The sequence below is a fragment of the Lipotes vexillifer genome, unplaced genomic scaffold (genome assembly GCF_000442215.2).
Source record: "Lipotes vexillifer unplaced genomic scaffold, Lipotes_vexillifer_v1.1 scaffold912, whole genome shotgun sequence".
NCBI lineage: Eukaryota > Metazoa > Chordata > Mammalia > Artiodactyla > Lipotidae > Lipotes > Lipotes vexillifer.
In genome coordinates, this window is record NW_006782931.1 from 1,204,423 (window position 1) to 1,219,299 (window position 14,877).

The 14,877-nt window shown below is 43.3% G+C and overlaps 1 protein-coding gene across 1 annotated transcript; it reads right to left on the bottom strand.

The window, feature by feature from the left end:
- Positions 1–2,009: 2,009 nt before the first annotated feature.
- On the bottom strand, positions 2,010–9,585 carry PLIN2 (perilipin 2). The gene is made up of 7 exons (XM_007455568.1): positions 9,540–9,585; positions 9,258–9,453; positions 7,296–7,378; positions 5,847–6,132; positions 4,858–5,039; positions 3,813–3,947; positions 2,010–2,870 (listed from the first exon to the last, which is right to left on the bottom strand). Exons 1-7 carry the CDS (start codon positions 9,567–9,569, stop codon positions 2,415–2,417), a joined length of 1,368 nt encoding a protein of 455 aa, XP_007455630.1. The 5' UTR covers positions 9,570–9,585; the 3' UTR covers positions 2,010–2,414.
- Positions 9,586–14,877: the final 5,292 nt, after the last annotated feature.

Genomic DNA, 14,877 nt, shown 5'->3' on the forward strand with positions numbered 1-14,877 from the left:
CTCTAAAAGGGATATCTCAGGTAAACCAAATTTTAGTTTTTCCTGTTTCACTTCATTATTCCTTCAATATCTATCATGCCTTATCAAAGTGGATATATTTTCCCAATCATGATCTGATATTATATACTCACTACTCACTCTGGAACTGGCCAGTTAAAGACACTATGTGTCACTGTCCCACAGAAGGTATCCTCATGACTAGTGCAAAATAGAAAGACACCCCATCCTCAAACACTTCACTTCCATCTGTTGAAAAACATCACTAATTTTACTTTACAGATGATAAAACTAAGGCTAAGACATTAATGGCTAATACACCATGTTCCTTTTTTTGCCCAGAACTGATTAGAAAGTTCACATTATAATTACATGCAAAGGAAAGAAGTAGGCTTGAACACTCAGGCACACTATGCCAGGCTTCACGTAGCCAAATATTCAAGAACCTGCCATAATTATAGACTGTGCTAGGCTTAGTCAGCTTTTTTCCCCTCAAAATAATTGTCCTCTTTGAGAAAAAGCTTGTTAAACTAAAACTGCCAGTTTATGCAACAATAAAACGAGGACACCACAAATTTTGAGACATGTTGACAACAAAATGAAATGCGTGTAGGCACAAACTTGAGACACAAAGACAGACAAAACCAAGGGCAGTGGTATTCTTCTAGAAACTGAGAGGTCTCTTTATATTCTGTCTTGCTCATGAAGAACAGCTTTGAGAACAGTCTCTTTTTCATAAGCAATTCAGTAGGTACTATAACTCTTATGAAGGGGAAACACAAAGGTTTATGTTCAGTATAAGAAAGTCTGTGTACAGCTGTAGTATATAAATTTTCCAACCATTTAGAATCAACCACAAAATACCAGCCTTGAAGTTTTGAGGCAAATGACAGCAGGATCACATCCAATTTGGACTAATAAAGAAAAAAATTTTTTTAAGAGGTAGAGTCTCTAGAAAAACCAGTCACTAGGGATGGGCAGGCCAGTGCATGGATTGGTTCCACCCTGGAAGCCCACAAATCGTGACAGTCCACTATCCCAGAAACCAGAGTTTCCTTAGCTTCAAGTATCTCAGGGAGTCCCTCCAACTGAGCTCACATGTTTACTGATTCCTGGAGTTTCCTCCAGAGGAAAAAATTTAGTTCTCTAACTTAGTAAGCTTTAATAAGTTTATTCACACAAGTCCATGTAAAGTTATATGCTGCTTCCTTGTTTTCATGGGGAGACAGGGGTGCAGCAGGGTAGAAAGAAGAGACAAATTTGACTTAGACTTCAGTTCTGCTGAAGGGCAGGACAGGCAGAAGCATGTAGCTCTATTTCACGAGTTCTAAGACTAAGACTGGTTTTTTTGAAAAGGTTTGGCATACTGCAGCTTTATCATGAGGAGATCCATATTTCCTAAATAATTAACCCACATTGAGGGGATTAGAAGTCTGGACACCCTAGGTAGGAGGTAGGAAGAACCCTTTTCTACAGGGGGTCCAAAGTCTTTTTTTTCTAATTATTCTCATGTGGTCTTCTAAAGGCATCTCACCCACAACTGAGGTTAGTGATTTCTCCCAATGTGACAACATGGTACCTTAAGTCCAGCTGAGGTTGGACACCGAACAATCTCATTCCTTACACGTTAGATGGCCCCTTGTCAAGAAATACTGCTATCTTTACGTGAGACTGCTGCAAAGAGTCACTGCTTCCTCTCAGCTCTGATTTCTTTTCAGCGAGGCGGTCAGTCATAAGTGGCTCCTTCTGCTAGTTTAAAAACCTGTTCTCAGGGGTCCAGTAAATGGGCAAATGAAAGGAACCACTACCACCTAATAAAATTCTTATAGGAACATTAGCTTTTAATTTGTTTAAAACCTGTTATCAAACATTCCATTTTTAACATTAGTCTTCCAATGTTATTACAAATTCCCCAACAGCCCATTTGAATTCATGTGTATTAATAACCCTGTCATGCAGGCAAAGCAGTTCCAAGAAAGCCACACTAAAAGCACATGTAACACACAGCATAAAACTGATCTATTCTGCAGTGAATTTTATTGAATTCAAAGGGGGCCTTCCTTTATGAAAAATAAAAAACTCAGGGTGCACAAGCATGCATTGTGAGACAAGCCAGTGCTGAGGCCTGCTCAGACCAAACCAGAGCAGACACCAGTTCATACAACAGCCCACATGAAGGTGTTTTTATTCAATACAAACAGACAGCAACAGTGGCAACAGAATGAGGCCATAAATGCACTGGAACATTTTTTGAGTTCTGGATAGGCTCTGAACAGTCTAACATTCTTTTCTTTCCAGCCAAGTAAACAACAGAACTCATGGTTAAAGTGGAAACTTTAAAGCTCTTAATCCAGTTGGCAATGACTACAATAGAGGACCTTTTTTTCTCGATAGCTGCTTCCCCACTTCAGAGTTGTCTAGCAGGTTTCAACATAAGAGGAGGTGTCATCTGGCTGGCTGCCCTGTGCATTGCTGACAGGGACAGGTTTAATGTGTTTTGCACTCAGGCTGCCGGGCCTCCTGGCTGTACCTTGGGCCTGAGCACGCTGAGACTCAGCCACCTGAGGATAAAAGGGACCTACCAGCCAGTTGAGGGGTGTGTTGTTAACAAGATAATCCATCACATCATCTAAAGACTCCTTCATTTTCTGCAGCTGCCCCTTGCTGGAAGCGAGGAGGCCGTCAGACACTTCCTTAAAGGAGGCAACGTTGCGAAACACTGAGTAGATGTCACCAGCCATCACCCCCAAGTGGTTGGCCTGATCTTGGATGTTCTGTGGTAACCCTTGGATGTTGGACAGGAGGGTGTGGCATGTGGTCTGGAGCTGCTGAGTCAGGTTTCGGGCAATAGCAAGAGTACGTGACTCTATGTGCTGAAAGTAAGACAAGTTTAAGAATTAGCAGTGGATCCAACACTCCTATGTATGAATTAGTTCACTTACAGTCAGCTGGTTATACATCCACCACACATGTGGATTCTTTAACTTTTTAAAATCCTCATAACAACCCTGAGTGAAGCAGTATTATTTCACATTTCATAAACATGAACATAAGCTTAGAGTTGAAATAACATGCCCCAGTTAACAGCTGGAGTGTGGATTTGAACTAGTGCCTGAGCCTTCAAAGTTCATGGTCTTAAGCTGAAGAAACCTAACAGGGGAGACCGGACAGAAGGAAAATGCACTCCATATTAGTAGGGCAACTTAGATATTCTCTCCTCAAGTGAGACATGATATAAACAAACAGTTACTATTGATTTCAAGGGCAAATGCATACTAGCTTTTGGAATGCAAAGGACCACGTTCTAGGGCTACAGTGTGCTATTTCTTCTGTCTGGAACATTCGTCCCCTTATTGCCTTTTCACCTAGTTTATTCACCCCTTAGGTCTCAGCTTACCACTCATCTCTTCCAGCAAACCATCTGACTCACCCATCCTCACTCCACGGTCGAGTTAGTACCCTTCCTATGTAGTATTCTCATAGCAACTATATTTATGCTATCAAAAAACCACTATGACAGTAAAGATGCCTATATTCACTTAGTCTGTAGCCATTGTAAGGGCAATACTCATGTTTCTCAGTTAGTTGTATCCTCATAGGGACAATATGCCTATCTGTAAATTGTTAGATAAAGTTACACATTTTTGCTTTTCGGTCACATAACAGGCAACCTATGTACACTGTATTGTTCAAACTTTTGATAGAGTATTCTAAGAGGAACAATAAGAAACTTATTACTAAGTTTCTAAAAGAAGTTTTAATAGTAATAACTTCTTCAGAAGCTGTAGTGGATGACTCTGTCCCAGTTGTCTCACCTCAGCGCAGTGGGATTCATCTGTATCATCATATCCAATGCTTCTCTTCCACTCCAGCCAGGACAGATAGAGCTTATCCTGAGCACCCTGAATTTTCTGGTTGGCATTATGCACATTCTTCCTGGCAAATTCAATCTAGAGCACGTTGAAAGAAGACAAAGGAACAAACTAGTCAGACATTCTTGTTAGCCTGTTCTCAGATCCATGATGTAAATCAGCCAACATCAACTTTTACAGAAATTCTTGGTTTTTAAGGAGACCTATCCCTGATAGCATTGTTGTTTGTTATCAATATGTGTAAGTCAACCAAGCAGTCATAGTACTTATTGCCTCTTATTTAATTATTAAACCGCTGTCTCCAATTTACCTCCAGTTTAACACAGGCAAGGCAACTGAAATTTAATACCTGTAAAATATAAAATTACAAAAGAGAAAGGAACTCGAACTTCCTCTTCCCTGTTGCCAGTCACCTACTTCCCCTTCCGAGAATAAACTGGTTTCTAATGGCCATACAATACATACTGTTCTGTAACTTGGCAATCCTTAATGGCTACACAGTAGTCTTTTGTGATGTATCAATGTAATCAGTCCCCTATTAGCTGATGTGCATTGTTTATGCTCTTTTGCAACTCTGAACAAATATACTTATCTGTAAGATAGGTTTCTAGAAGGAAAGCTGCTCCAGGCATAGGTGTGTCTGTAACTTTCCTATAAGAGTCCCTTGGACCCTCTGGAAGTACAAAAACACAAGTACTGCTCTTTCTCTACACCATCGCCCACAGCATCTAACTTTGCCAGTGCCGTTGGACAAAACCGGAATCAGTCATTTGACCCCTCAGAGTAAGATTAACACCGCTTCATATATTGATATTTCAGCTATTTATACTTTCTTTTTCCTGCGAGTTTTCTGTATACTCTTTGCCCATTTTTCTATTGGATTGTTCATAAGATAAGATTAAAATTCTTGGGTTCCATGATATGTCTACTCCCAATCCTCGAGATAAATGAACTCACTTCAGATACCTTTAAAGGAAGTTGTACTCACCAGGTTGACAGTGGAATGGAGCTGAGAAATGGTCTCTTGGCTTTTTTGCTTAGCTTCTTTAACCCTGCTGAGGGCCTGCTGGTAGGCCCATGAGCGGAGCTTGGTGGACAGGGATCCCAGTCTGATATAATAACTTGGCTTCTGAACAGGATCAAATCCTTCCACTTTTTTGGCTTCTTTTTCTGAAGTTACATAGAAGTGACCAAAAAAAAAAAAAAGAAAAGAAAAAATAAAGTCCAGGATCACAGCTCTAAGTGACAAAGCCTGGACTCTAACCTGGATCTTGACTTTGTTGATTCCACTCACCCATCTAGCAACCATGGACCCCTCTTCCCGAGATGCCTCATGTCTGCTGCTGGGCTTAGCAGCCCAGAACACATCCCTATATGTGATACATATCACCTACACAGGTCTCTTCCCACGAGAGCTTCTTACCTGGCACACAGTGAGCGCTAAATCTTTAATGATTCTATACAGCAGCCCATTAAGGACAATCCATTTATAGAAAGTATTTTTCTAGGCTAATTCCTCCGGAAGTTTCAAGACTTGCTACGTACAACTCAGTGTGAAACTTAGAGTGCCTTAAGAAGGAAAACTATAGGGACAGAAAGATTAGTGGTTGCTCAGACAGTGGGGGTGGTGGGGGGATGGAGACTGACTGCCAACAGGCATGAAGGATCTTTTATCTTTGGGGGTGATAGAAATTCTATAACTGGATTATGATGGTTATGTAACTGTAAATTTAGAATGAAAAAAGGTGAATTTTTTTGGTATATAAAAGTATATCTCAATAAAGCTGTTTAGAAAGATTGCTTTAAGATATAAAACATTGGGAGTTCCCTGGTGGCCTAGTGGTTAGGATTCTGGGCTTCCACTGCCATGGCCCGGGCTCAATCCCTGGTTGGGGAACTGAGATCCCACAAGCTGCATGGCACAGACAAAAAAAAAAAAAATTGTAAAACATTATTTCAAGAAAAAAATCCAATTACCTAGTTCATCCTTGGTGAGAGGGAGGTACTGGTCTACCAGCAGCTCTGATTTGGTGAGCGCATTGTCTACTCCACTGCTCACCAGCTGCATCATCCGACTTCCTAGGACTATGTTAATGCCGCCACTGACCACGGATTTGGTCTTCTCCACACTGCCTGTCACTGTTCCTTTGGTCTTGTCCACCACCCCAGTGATTGTGCTGGCCACAGAATCCTTGGCCCCAGTCACAGTAGTTGACACAGCATCTTTTGCCCCAGTCATAGCTCCTTTGGCATTGGCCACAACCTACAGGGAAAAAGGCAGATCATTTGGCTGGTGAGAAGCATAAAAACCTAGTTAAGTTCTTAACTAAGGTAGCATAGCTGAAGAGTTAAAGAATGAATCTGGCCCTTTTACTTTCTAGTTGTAGGTCTTAGACAAGTCACTGAGAGTCGATGAGCCTCAATTTCCTTATCAGGTATAAGTACCCTACTTGCCACCACTCAAGGGTTGTTGGAGGATCAAATGAGGGAAACAGATAAAAAATTTGTCAATTTGTCAAGTTCTTTTTCTTAATTTATTTATTTTTAAAATTTATTTTATTTTTGGCTGCTTTGGGTCTTCATTGCTGCACGCAGGCTTTCTCTAGTTGTGGCAAACGGGGGCTACTCTTCGTTGCAGTGCACGGGCTTCTCATTGCGGTGGCTTCTCTTTGTTGCAGAGCATGGGCTCTAGCCACATGGGCTTCAATAGTTGTGGCGCACGAGCTCAGTAGTTGTGGCACATGGCCTTAGTTGCTCCACAGCATGTGGAATCTTCCCGGACGAGGGCTTGAACCCATGTCCCCCGCATTGGCAGGTGGATTCTTAACCACTGTGCCACCAGGGAAGCCCAAGGTTTTTTTGGTTTTTGTTTTACACTAGATGAACCTACAGTAATTAAGGCACAAGGAGTACTCTAGAGAAAATGGCATTTTCCATACTGACATGCTTATACTGAGCCCTTCATGCATGCCTATAAGTATAGATATAGGTATCATGCACACCTGGCCCTATGCACACAGACCCAAGCCAAAACACAGGCAGAGGTGTCAGTTCTCCATCCTACTAGATGTGCTCTCAGGTACCCAAATGAGAAAAGGCTCTATTTACCACCTCTGCATTTATCCAGTACCACATGGGAATCAGTGATTTGAGAAAGCAATTTCACCTACAGAGATGAAGCCACAAATACAATAGAGATCAGACTAAAGGTATTCTAGCCCAAAGGTGGATAGTTCATCTCTGCTTCTTAAGACAACCTGACAACAGTTCAGGAGGTAACGGAGTGATCATTACTCTTTCAAAAATATATCCAAGGTTGAGGGAACAAACAAGTATTACCTGTTTATGGTCTGCACAGCCTGTGTTAAACAGATAAAACTTAAAAATGTCAGGTGGCAAGCCTCAGCACTCTTGTCCCAAGCTCACCTGGTTTGTTGGCTGATTCAGAATAGGCAGTTTCTCCTCAATCCTGTCTAGCCCCTTACAGGCATAGGTATTGGCAAAGGCAACTAGAAGAATCACAAATGATGAAAATGTTAACAGTCTGGGTAAGAGTGAATATATATCTTGAGCCTTCATTCTTACTATAAAAAAACAGCAAAAATGTTCATTTTAATTTACCATGCAATACTTTGCCTGGTTTCTCTAGCTCAGAAAGAAGATTCTTGCCAGGTTTCTGGCAACTTTCTTCTACTGACAGGGAAATAAGGATATGGGTGTGGGAAGTCGGGGGAGGAGCAGCAAGCAGAGGCAGTGACAGGCCAAGTAGGACGCTGGCCAAGAAGCCTCTTACTCATCAACTGTCCCCTAAGGTTAATGCCAAGAGAAGCCAGGCTTCACCTGAACCCTCATTCAGGTAACAAGGTATATGAAAACTCTCAAAATTAGCATCTCCATGCTAGTTTAATCCCCACCTACACTTAATTCAGTAGGTGGCAGTGTACTTTGGGTTATCACCAGGAAACAGTATGCTAACAGCACCCTGGATCTCCCTAAAAAGACCCGGATTTTAGTCCAAGCTCCCCCCACCCCCCCAACAATGACCAAGCCTAGAACTACTACTGTACTTATGTGGGAAGGAGCAGAGTTGGAAAACTGATCTCTAAAAGGTTTCTTATAATCCTAAAAGTCCACAACATAACCACTTCGGGGAATGATTTAAACCCTTATTCAAAAGTAGTTCATAATGTGGAGAAATTGAAAATTCCACTCCTAGGTATATACCCGAGAGAATTCAGAACATATGTGCACACAAAAACTTGGGCACAAGTGTTCACAGTAGCATTCATTATTCATAATAGGCATAAAGTAGAAGCAACCCAAACATCAACTGATGAATAAAATATGATATATCCATGCAATCGAATATTAAATTATTCCATATTAAAAAGGAATGAAGGGCTTCCCTGGTGGCGCAGTGGTTGGGAGTCCCCCTGCCGATGCAGGGGACACGGGTTCGTGCCCCGGTCCGGGAGGATCCCACATGCTGCAGAGCGGCTGGGCCCGTGAGCCATGGCCACTGGGTCTGCACGTCCGGAGCCTGTGCTCCGCAACGCGAGAGGCCACAGCAGTGAGAGGCCCGCGTACCGCAAAAAAAAAAAAAAAAAAAAAAAAAGGAATGAAATACTGATATGACGCTACAATTTGGATGAACCTTGGAAACCTTATGCTAAGCGAAAACTAGCCAGTCACAAAAGACCACATATTTTATGATTCAATTTACATTACACGTCCAGGATATGCAAATCTATGAAGACAGAAAGTAGATTACTAGTTGCCTAAGGTGGGGGAGGGGGACGGGGAGTGACTGTGAATGAGTGTAAGTGTACAATTCACTGGCATTCACAATACTGTTCATTCACAATATTGTGCAACCATTACCACTATCATTTTCAGGACTTTTTCATCACCCCAAACAGAAAGTGGTACGAGGTTTCTTTCCGGGGTGATTAAAATGTTCTAAAATTGATTATGGTGATGCCTATACAACTCTGTGAATATACTAAAAGCCACTGAATTGTATGCTGATGTTATTTATTTATTTATTTTTAAAGCAGTTCACATATACTGTGTAGTCCCAAGGAAGTCAGCTATTTCAGTTCACTCGCTCTTTCCCCATAGGATCTCACTTGCCAACACAGAAGCATCTCCGGGGGATTTTTTTTTGTAATATCATAACATCTGCCACTGTTATGAAGCAGGCCTTCTATGACAATGAGGGTCACCTGGCAGTTTCTCGGGAAAGGCAGCATGTGTCTCAGGAAAGGCTGAGGATTCCTGATGCGTGCTTAAGGCATAACACTGGCATTCACCATATTCAAGCCAGTTTCCGGGCTCACTCCTGATGAGTACATAGGACTAAATTTTGAGGGGGAAGTCAAAACTCACTTTGTGGCTCTAGCTTTTGGATGATTGGCAGAGCACTCGTCACGGCCACCGAGGTGATGGTCCTCACGCCCTTCTCTGCCATCTCACACACAGACTTCAAGTAGGGATACTGATCCTTCGTATTGATGTAAGCCGAGGAGACGAGGTCATATGTGGAGCTCACCAAGGGTAGGTTGGCCACCCTTGTCACCACACTCTGCAACAAAGGAGGAGGGAGGGCTTAACTTCCAAAACACACTGGGGAGGGAAAGGAATCAAGAAACTGCTATTTATAAATCATACCGGCTGTGGTTCAACTGCAACAGACGCCATTTTTCTTCTGGAGAAAGAAATCTGCAGAAGAGAAACTTGGTTCAGGACACTGTAATAAGACTCCCAGATTCATTCTCGAACCGAAGCAAATGCTAATTTCAAGTAGAGCAAAATTCAAAATCAAGTTTAGTCTGCATTTCTTCCCACCCTCTGGCTCTCAGAGCTCTCCTCTGGGCAAACTGAAAGTAGGTTTTTAAAGCTCACGTGTACAAGTCACCCACTTAAAATGTTCAATTCAATGTTTTCCCCACCAGAACATTAGAGATGCCTTTTGAAGATAAATATCTGTCCACAAAAATGCTACCCAAGTTAAAAACCATGGTAAAACTAAAGAGATATTCCAAGTAGAAGACATCTTGTACAGTCAGGACGATCAAGACGGAGCACTTTGGTGGGGGGCGGTGGTTACTCCTTCTTTGTCAAAGAACTGAAACTAGTTCAAGGGACACTAAACACACGAGAAAGGAGGTGCTCCGCAGAAATGAGAAACTTTTCCGGACGCTTTAAAATGTCAATTTAGTGTCCCCAACGACCCACAGCCACACAACACAGCCTCACTGCTAAGCAGCAGAGCTGGAAAGTTAAGAACCCACCACTTAGGAGCCAATCAGTTCACCCTCCGGCCAAGGGTCCCACTTTTACAAGAAATGAGAACCACGCTAAAGGCGGAAATCAGACGCCAGCATCAATAGCCCGTCTGTCACTGCGTACCCCACAAAATTCTGTTTTAAGACGATTTTCTCACGCGTTTCCTTTTAAATAATGTCCTTTCGGGACGACTGGAAACTGTTACCCGCAACCAAGCCAAGAAGCTACAACCGCACTAAGGCAGCGGGCAGAAAAGCAGCCTGAATCAAGGAACAAAAGCGAGGTTGGAAAGCGCAGGCCCGGGAGACAGCCCCTTCCCAGCCGGGGCCCGGAAACCGCCACGAGGCTGCCAGCCTCCAGCCTGGAGCCCGCGGGGGGCCGAGCCGAGAGGGACCGGGACCGCAGAGGTGGCGCATACCCACCGGCTGGCAGCAGCCCAGAGTCGAGGGTCCCGCGAGTCCGCGCGGCGTTCAAAAGGTCCGGCCCGCGGGCGCCGGGCTATATACCCCGCCCCCCCCCGCCCCCGCGCCACGTGACTGGCTGCTCCCTGACACCCGACCCCCAGAAGCCGGGCCGAGTCCCGCCACCTCTCCCCACTGCAGGGCCGCCTCCAGGGGTGGGGGCCCCTTTCGGGGTGGGCGTGGCGGGGGGGACCTGCCTGGGTCAGGGGTGCTGGGGTTCCCCGGACAAAAATGCGGCCGGCGCCCACGCTGGATTTGTAGTTTTGCAAAAGGCAGTGGAGGAGTCGCGCGGACAGACGAACAGTAACTAACCTATTGATTTCCACCAGTCCTCAGAATAGAATTTTTAAAAATGGAAGCAGTGACGTCTGGACTGTTATTTATAACAACTTCTAAAGTTTTGTGAAATTCTAAATGATGACGGACGTGTAGAGATGGCTGTTTTCCTGCTCTTTTGACTTTAAAGTCAGTTCCTCAAACATCCGTCTGATTTAAAGTTGAATCGGAATTTCCAAAAAAGGGAATTTTTTTTGAGAATACCGTTTGTTGGTTTTTTTGTTTGTTGGTTTGTTTCAGCGAAACTTAAACCCAAATCACTCCGGGATTATAGCTGCCTATGATTACTATGCAAGATGGCTTTTTTTTTTTTTTTTTAAGAAATCAACGTCTGAGTCCCAGTTTCTTCTTGTGTAAAATTCAGGATTTGAACCAGATTATGTGAGCAAACAAATTGTGCAACTGCCCCATCCCGGGTAGGGGCTCTGTGGACCGCTCCCCGAGTGAGTGGCCTGGAATCTGATGACATCGCCGAGGGCCTCGGCCTCCCTGCTCCCTCTCAGGGAAGGTAAACAAGAAAGCACAGGTGGGAGGTGCGAGGGGGAACTGGCGCCGCGTCCTCGGCCTCCGGAATTGGGAGCAAGCAGAGGTAGGGAGGACGCAGGAGCCTGGCGGCGAGCTTTGTCAAGCTACAGAGTTTGAACTGTGGGAAACCCTCAAAGGCATTTACCTTAATTACGTAACTAATGTTGCATGCACAGAGATCCTGTGCATATTTAAAACTCCAAACCGACCCATTAAAAAATGTATCCCTTATACAGGATGGAAGACATCTGGAGGCCCCCAGCAAGAAAAACCAAATATTGTGTCTTCCCGCCCCCCCTACACACACCAGGTCATTCAAAACAAAATGCAGTACTACCATGAAATAACTGTTAGGAAGTCCTAAAATTTATGGGTTTTTTTCTCCTATGTTGACATCTTCAATGCTTTAAGCAATCAAATTATTTTTTTTCTCTTCTTTTTGCTCTTCTGTCTTTGTTGGTGCTCTAAGCAGATGTTTAGTGTGCCTATTGTTAATGTCACCACCCTAATCTAAAACGACAGAGATTTGAGTGATGATAGTGAGGGGTTTTGTTTTTTTTTAAACTTCTCACTGTTCTGGCCTCTTATTTTGCAACAGAAGGCTCTTGCCCTTTCACCTGTAAATGCCTCCATGCTTTTACTTGTTTTAAACCTGTGAGTCACTTGCCCCCTTTAAGGATAAGCAAGCTTCCTTCTGTTTTTCTATACCTGAGAAGGAGAGGGTTCCAGAGACTAATGTTGGGGTCTAGACTTTCCAAGTCCCCAGAGGATAAAGCACACTATATTCTGCACCTGCTTTTCTTTCATCTTCATGAGTCTGGGACAACATGGAGCTAGTGTCAATAATAACACCCAAGTCCTCCAGGTGATTTTGTTGGTCTCTAACGTTTGAGAACCTTTGTTTTACAGAAGTGATTTTTCATAGTTGGTCTCGGGACTAGTGCATCAGAATCACCTAGGGTGCTTGTTAAACATTCTGTCTCCTACCCAAGCCCTACTGAGTTAGGAGCTACAGGGGGTAAGGCCCAGGAGCCTACATTTTTTTAAAATACTTTCTTTAGTAACACCACTTTACTCTTCACAAAGCACTTTCATATGTTCCTCATTGTTTGAGCCTCACAACAATCTGGGAACTCAGTGCAATAGGGATTATTACTCCCATTTTAATAATGAGAAACAGTCTCAGAGACATTAGGTGATTTTGCCCACAGTCATGACTGACTAAGTAGCAAGCTAGGTGAGACTAGATCCTGGGGACATAACCTGAGCTAGTTACCTAGTTGCTCTTTGCCTTAGTTCCTTCATTTAAAAACTGGTAATAATAACAGTCCTTTATGTTCTAGGTAAAGGGTATATGGTTATTCATTGTATGTACTAGTTTTTCAACTTTTCTGGGGCTTTAAATGTTTCATAATAAAAGGTTGAGGATACTACCCAACAATGAGAGAGAATGAACAGACCTATAACTACATGCCATGTAAGTGAAAGAAGCTGCATACGAATAATACTGTACAAAACAAGCAAACTAAGCTCTGTTGTGAGAAGTAAGGCTTGGTAGTTGCTTTTGAGGGAGGGGAGGGCTAGTAACTGGTTGGGGCCACAAGGGGCCTTTTGTGTGCAAGTAATTTTCTTGTTCTGGGTGCTAGTTACATATGTCTGCTCTTCTTGTGAAAGTTCATTAAACTGTACACTTTATTTTTTATATACATTCTATACTTCTCTTTTTAAAAGTTTTGAAAAGTTGAGAAGAGGAAAAAAATAGTGGTGCTTACTTCATAAGGTTTTTGTGAGGAGTAAATGAATCAATACATTCAACAGAATAATGCCAGGCACATGGAAATGGTACCTATTATTTGTGGGGTTTTTTGAACTTTTGAATTTTATTTTATTTATTTTTTATACAGCAGGTTCTTATTAGTTATCTATTTTATACACGTCAGTGTATACATGTCAATCCCAATCTCCCAATTCATCCCACCACCACCACCCCCCAACCCCTGGCTTTCCCCCCTTGGTGTCTATATGTTTGTTCTCTACTTCTGTGTCTCAACTTCTGCCCTGCAAACCGGTTCATCTGTACCATTTTTCTAGGTTCCACATATATGCGTTAATATACAATATTTGTTTTTCTCTTTCTGACTTACTTCACTCTGTATGACAGTCTCTAGGTCCATCCACGTCTCTACAAATGACCCAAGGAAATGGTAGCTATTATTAATGTTTTCTAACCACACCCAGAGCCTTTTTGCTCACAGGGGAAGCAGAAGCGGCTCCAGGGAAAGGGCCATATCCCAGGTCCCACCTGATCTTCCTTCCTGGACTACAAAGTATGAGAGACTCTGTTGACAGACACATTTCTTAGAGTTCGTAGCAACTCAACCTGGGTGTATTATTGATACAAAGTAATAGTAAAATAGCAAGAAAGAGAAAATCTGACTTGAAGTTTCCTCTTCCAGAGGTAGGGCAACTGCCTCCTTCCCCAGCGCTTATCCTTTTTTCTTCCCTTCCACAAAAGCACTGTATGCTCCAGCTACATCCTCCTGTATCCCTGCCTCCATGCAGTGCTCGCTCCCTCACAGACCTCTCTCTCTGAACAAACCCTTGTTGCCTCTGCCTGGAGTGCCTGCCCAACTGGCAAACTCTACTCACTCTGTACTATTCAGCTCTTCACTTCTGTGAGGCCCTCAGCTCCAAGATCACTAGTGAGTCGCAGGACTGGGCCTGCAACAAGGTATGTATGACTCTAGAGTCTACACTGTTTATTATTACTTGGTGTGTGCTCTTAGGCAGTAAATACACTTGACCCTCAGTGCCTGTAAGATGAAGGAGTTAGATGATATCTCGGGTTCCTTCCAGCTGCATTATGTTAACCCAAAAAAATAACAGTACCTTACCTTGTGTATAGCTTTACAATGTCCTTTTTTTTTTAAATTTATTTTTGGCTGCGTTGGGTCTTTGTTGCTGTGCGCGGGCTTTCTCTAGTTGTGGCGAGCAGGGGCTACTCTTTGTTGCGGTGTGCGGGCCTCTCATTGCAGTGACCTCTCCTGTTGCAGAGCATGGGCTCTAGGCACATGGGCTTCAGTAGTTGTGGTTCACGGGCTCAGTATTCTGGCTTGTGGGCTCTAGAGTGCAGGCTCAGTAGTTGTGATGCACGGGGCTTAGTTGCTCCGTGGCATGTGGGATCTTCCTGGACCAGGGCTCAAACCCGTGTCCCCTGCATTGGCAGGCGGAGTCTTAACCACTGCGCCACCAGGGAAGCCCAGGAATCTTAATGTGGTTAGTCATATCCCTTGAGGAGGAACTAGGACTCTGTTTTATGGCCGAACTATTGTCATGACTTTTCTTGCTTAGCTGCTTTTTCTTTGTTTCTGTATTCTCTCATTTCCCTAATTAGCAAC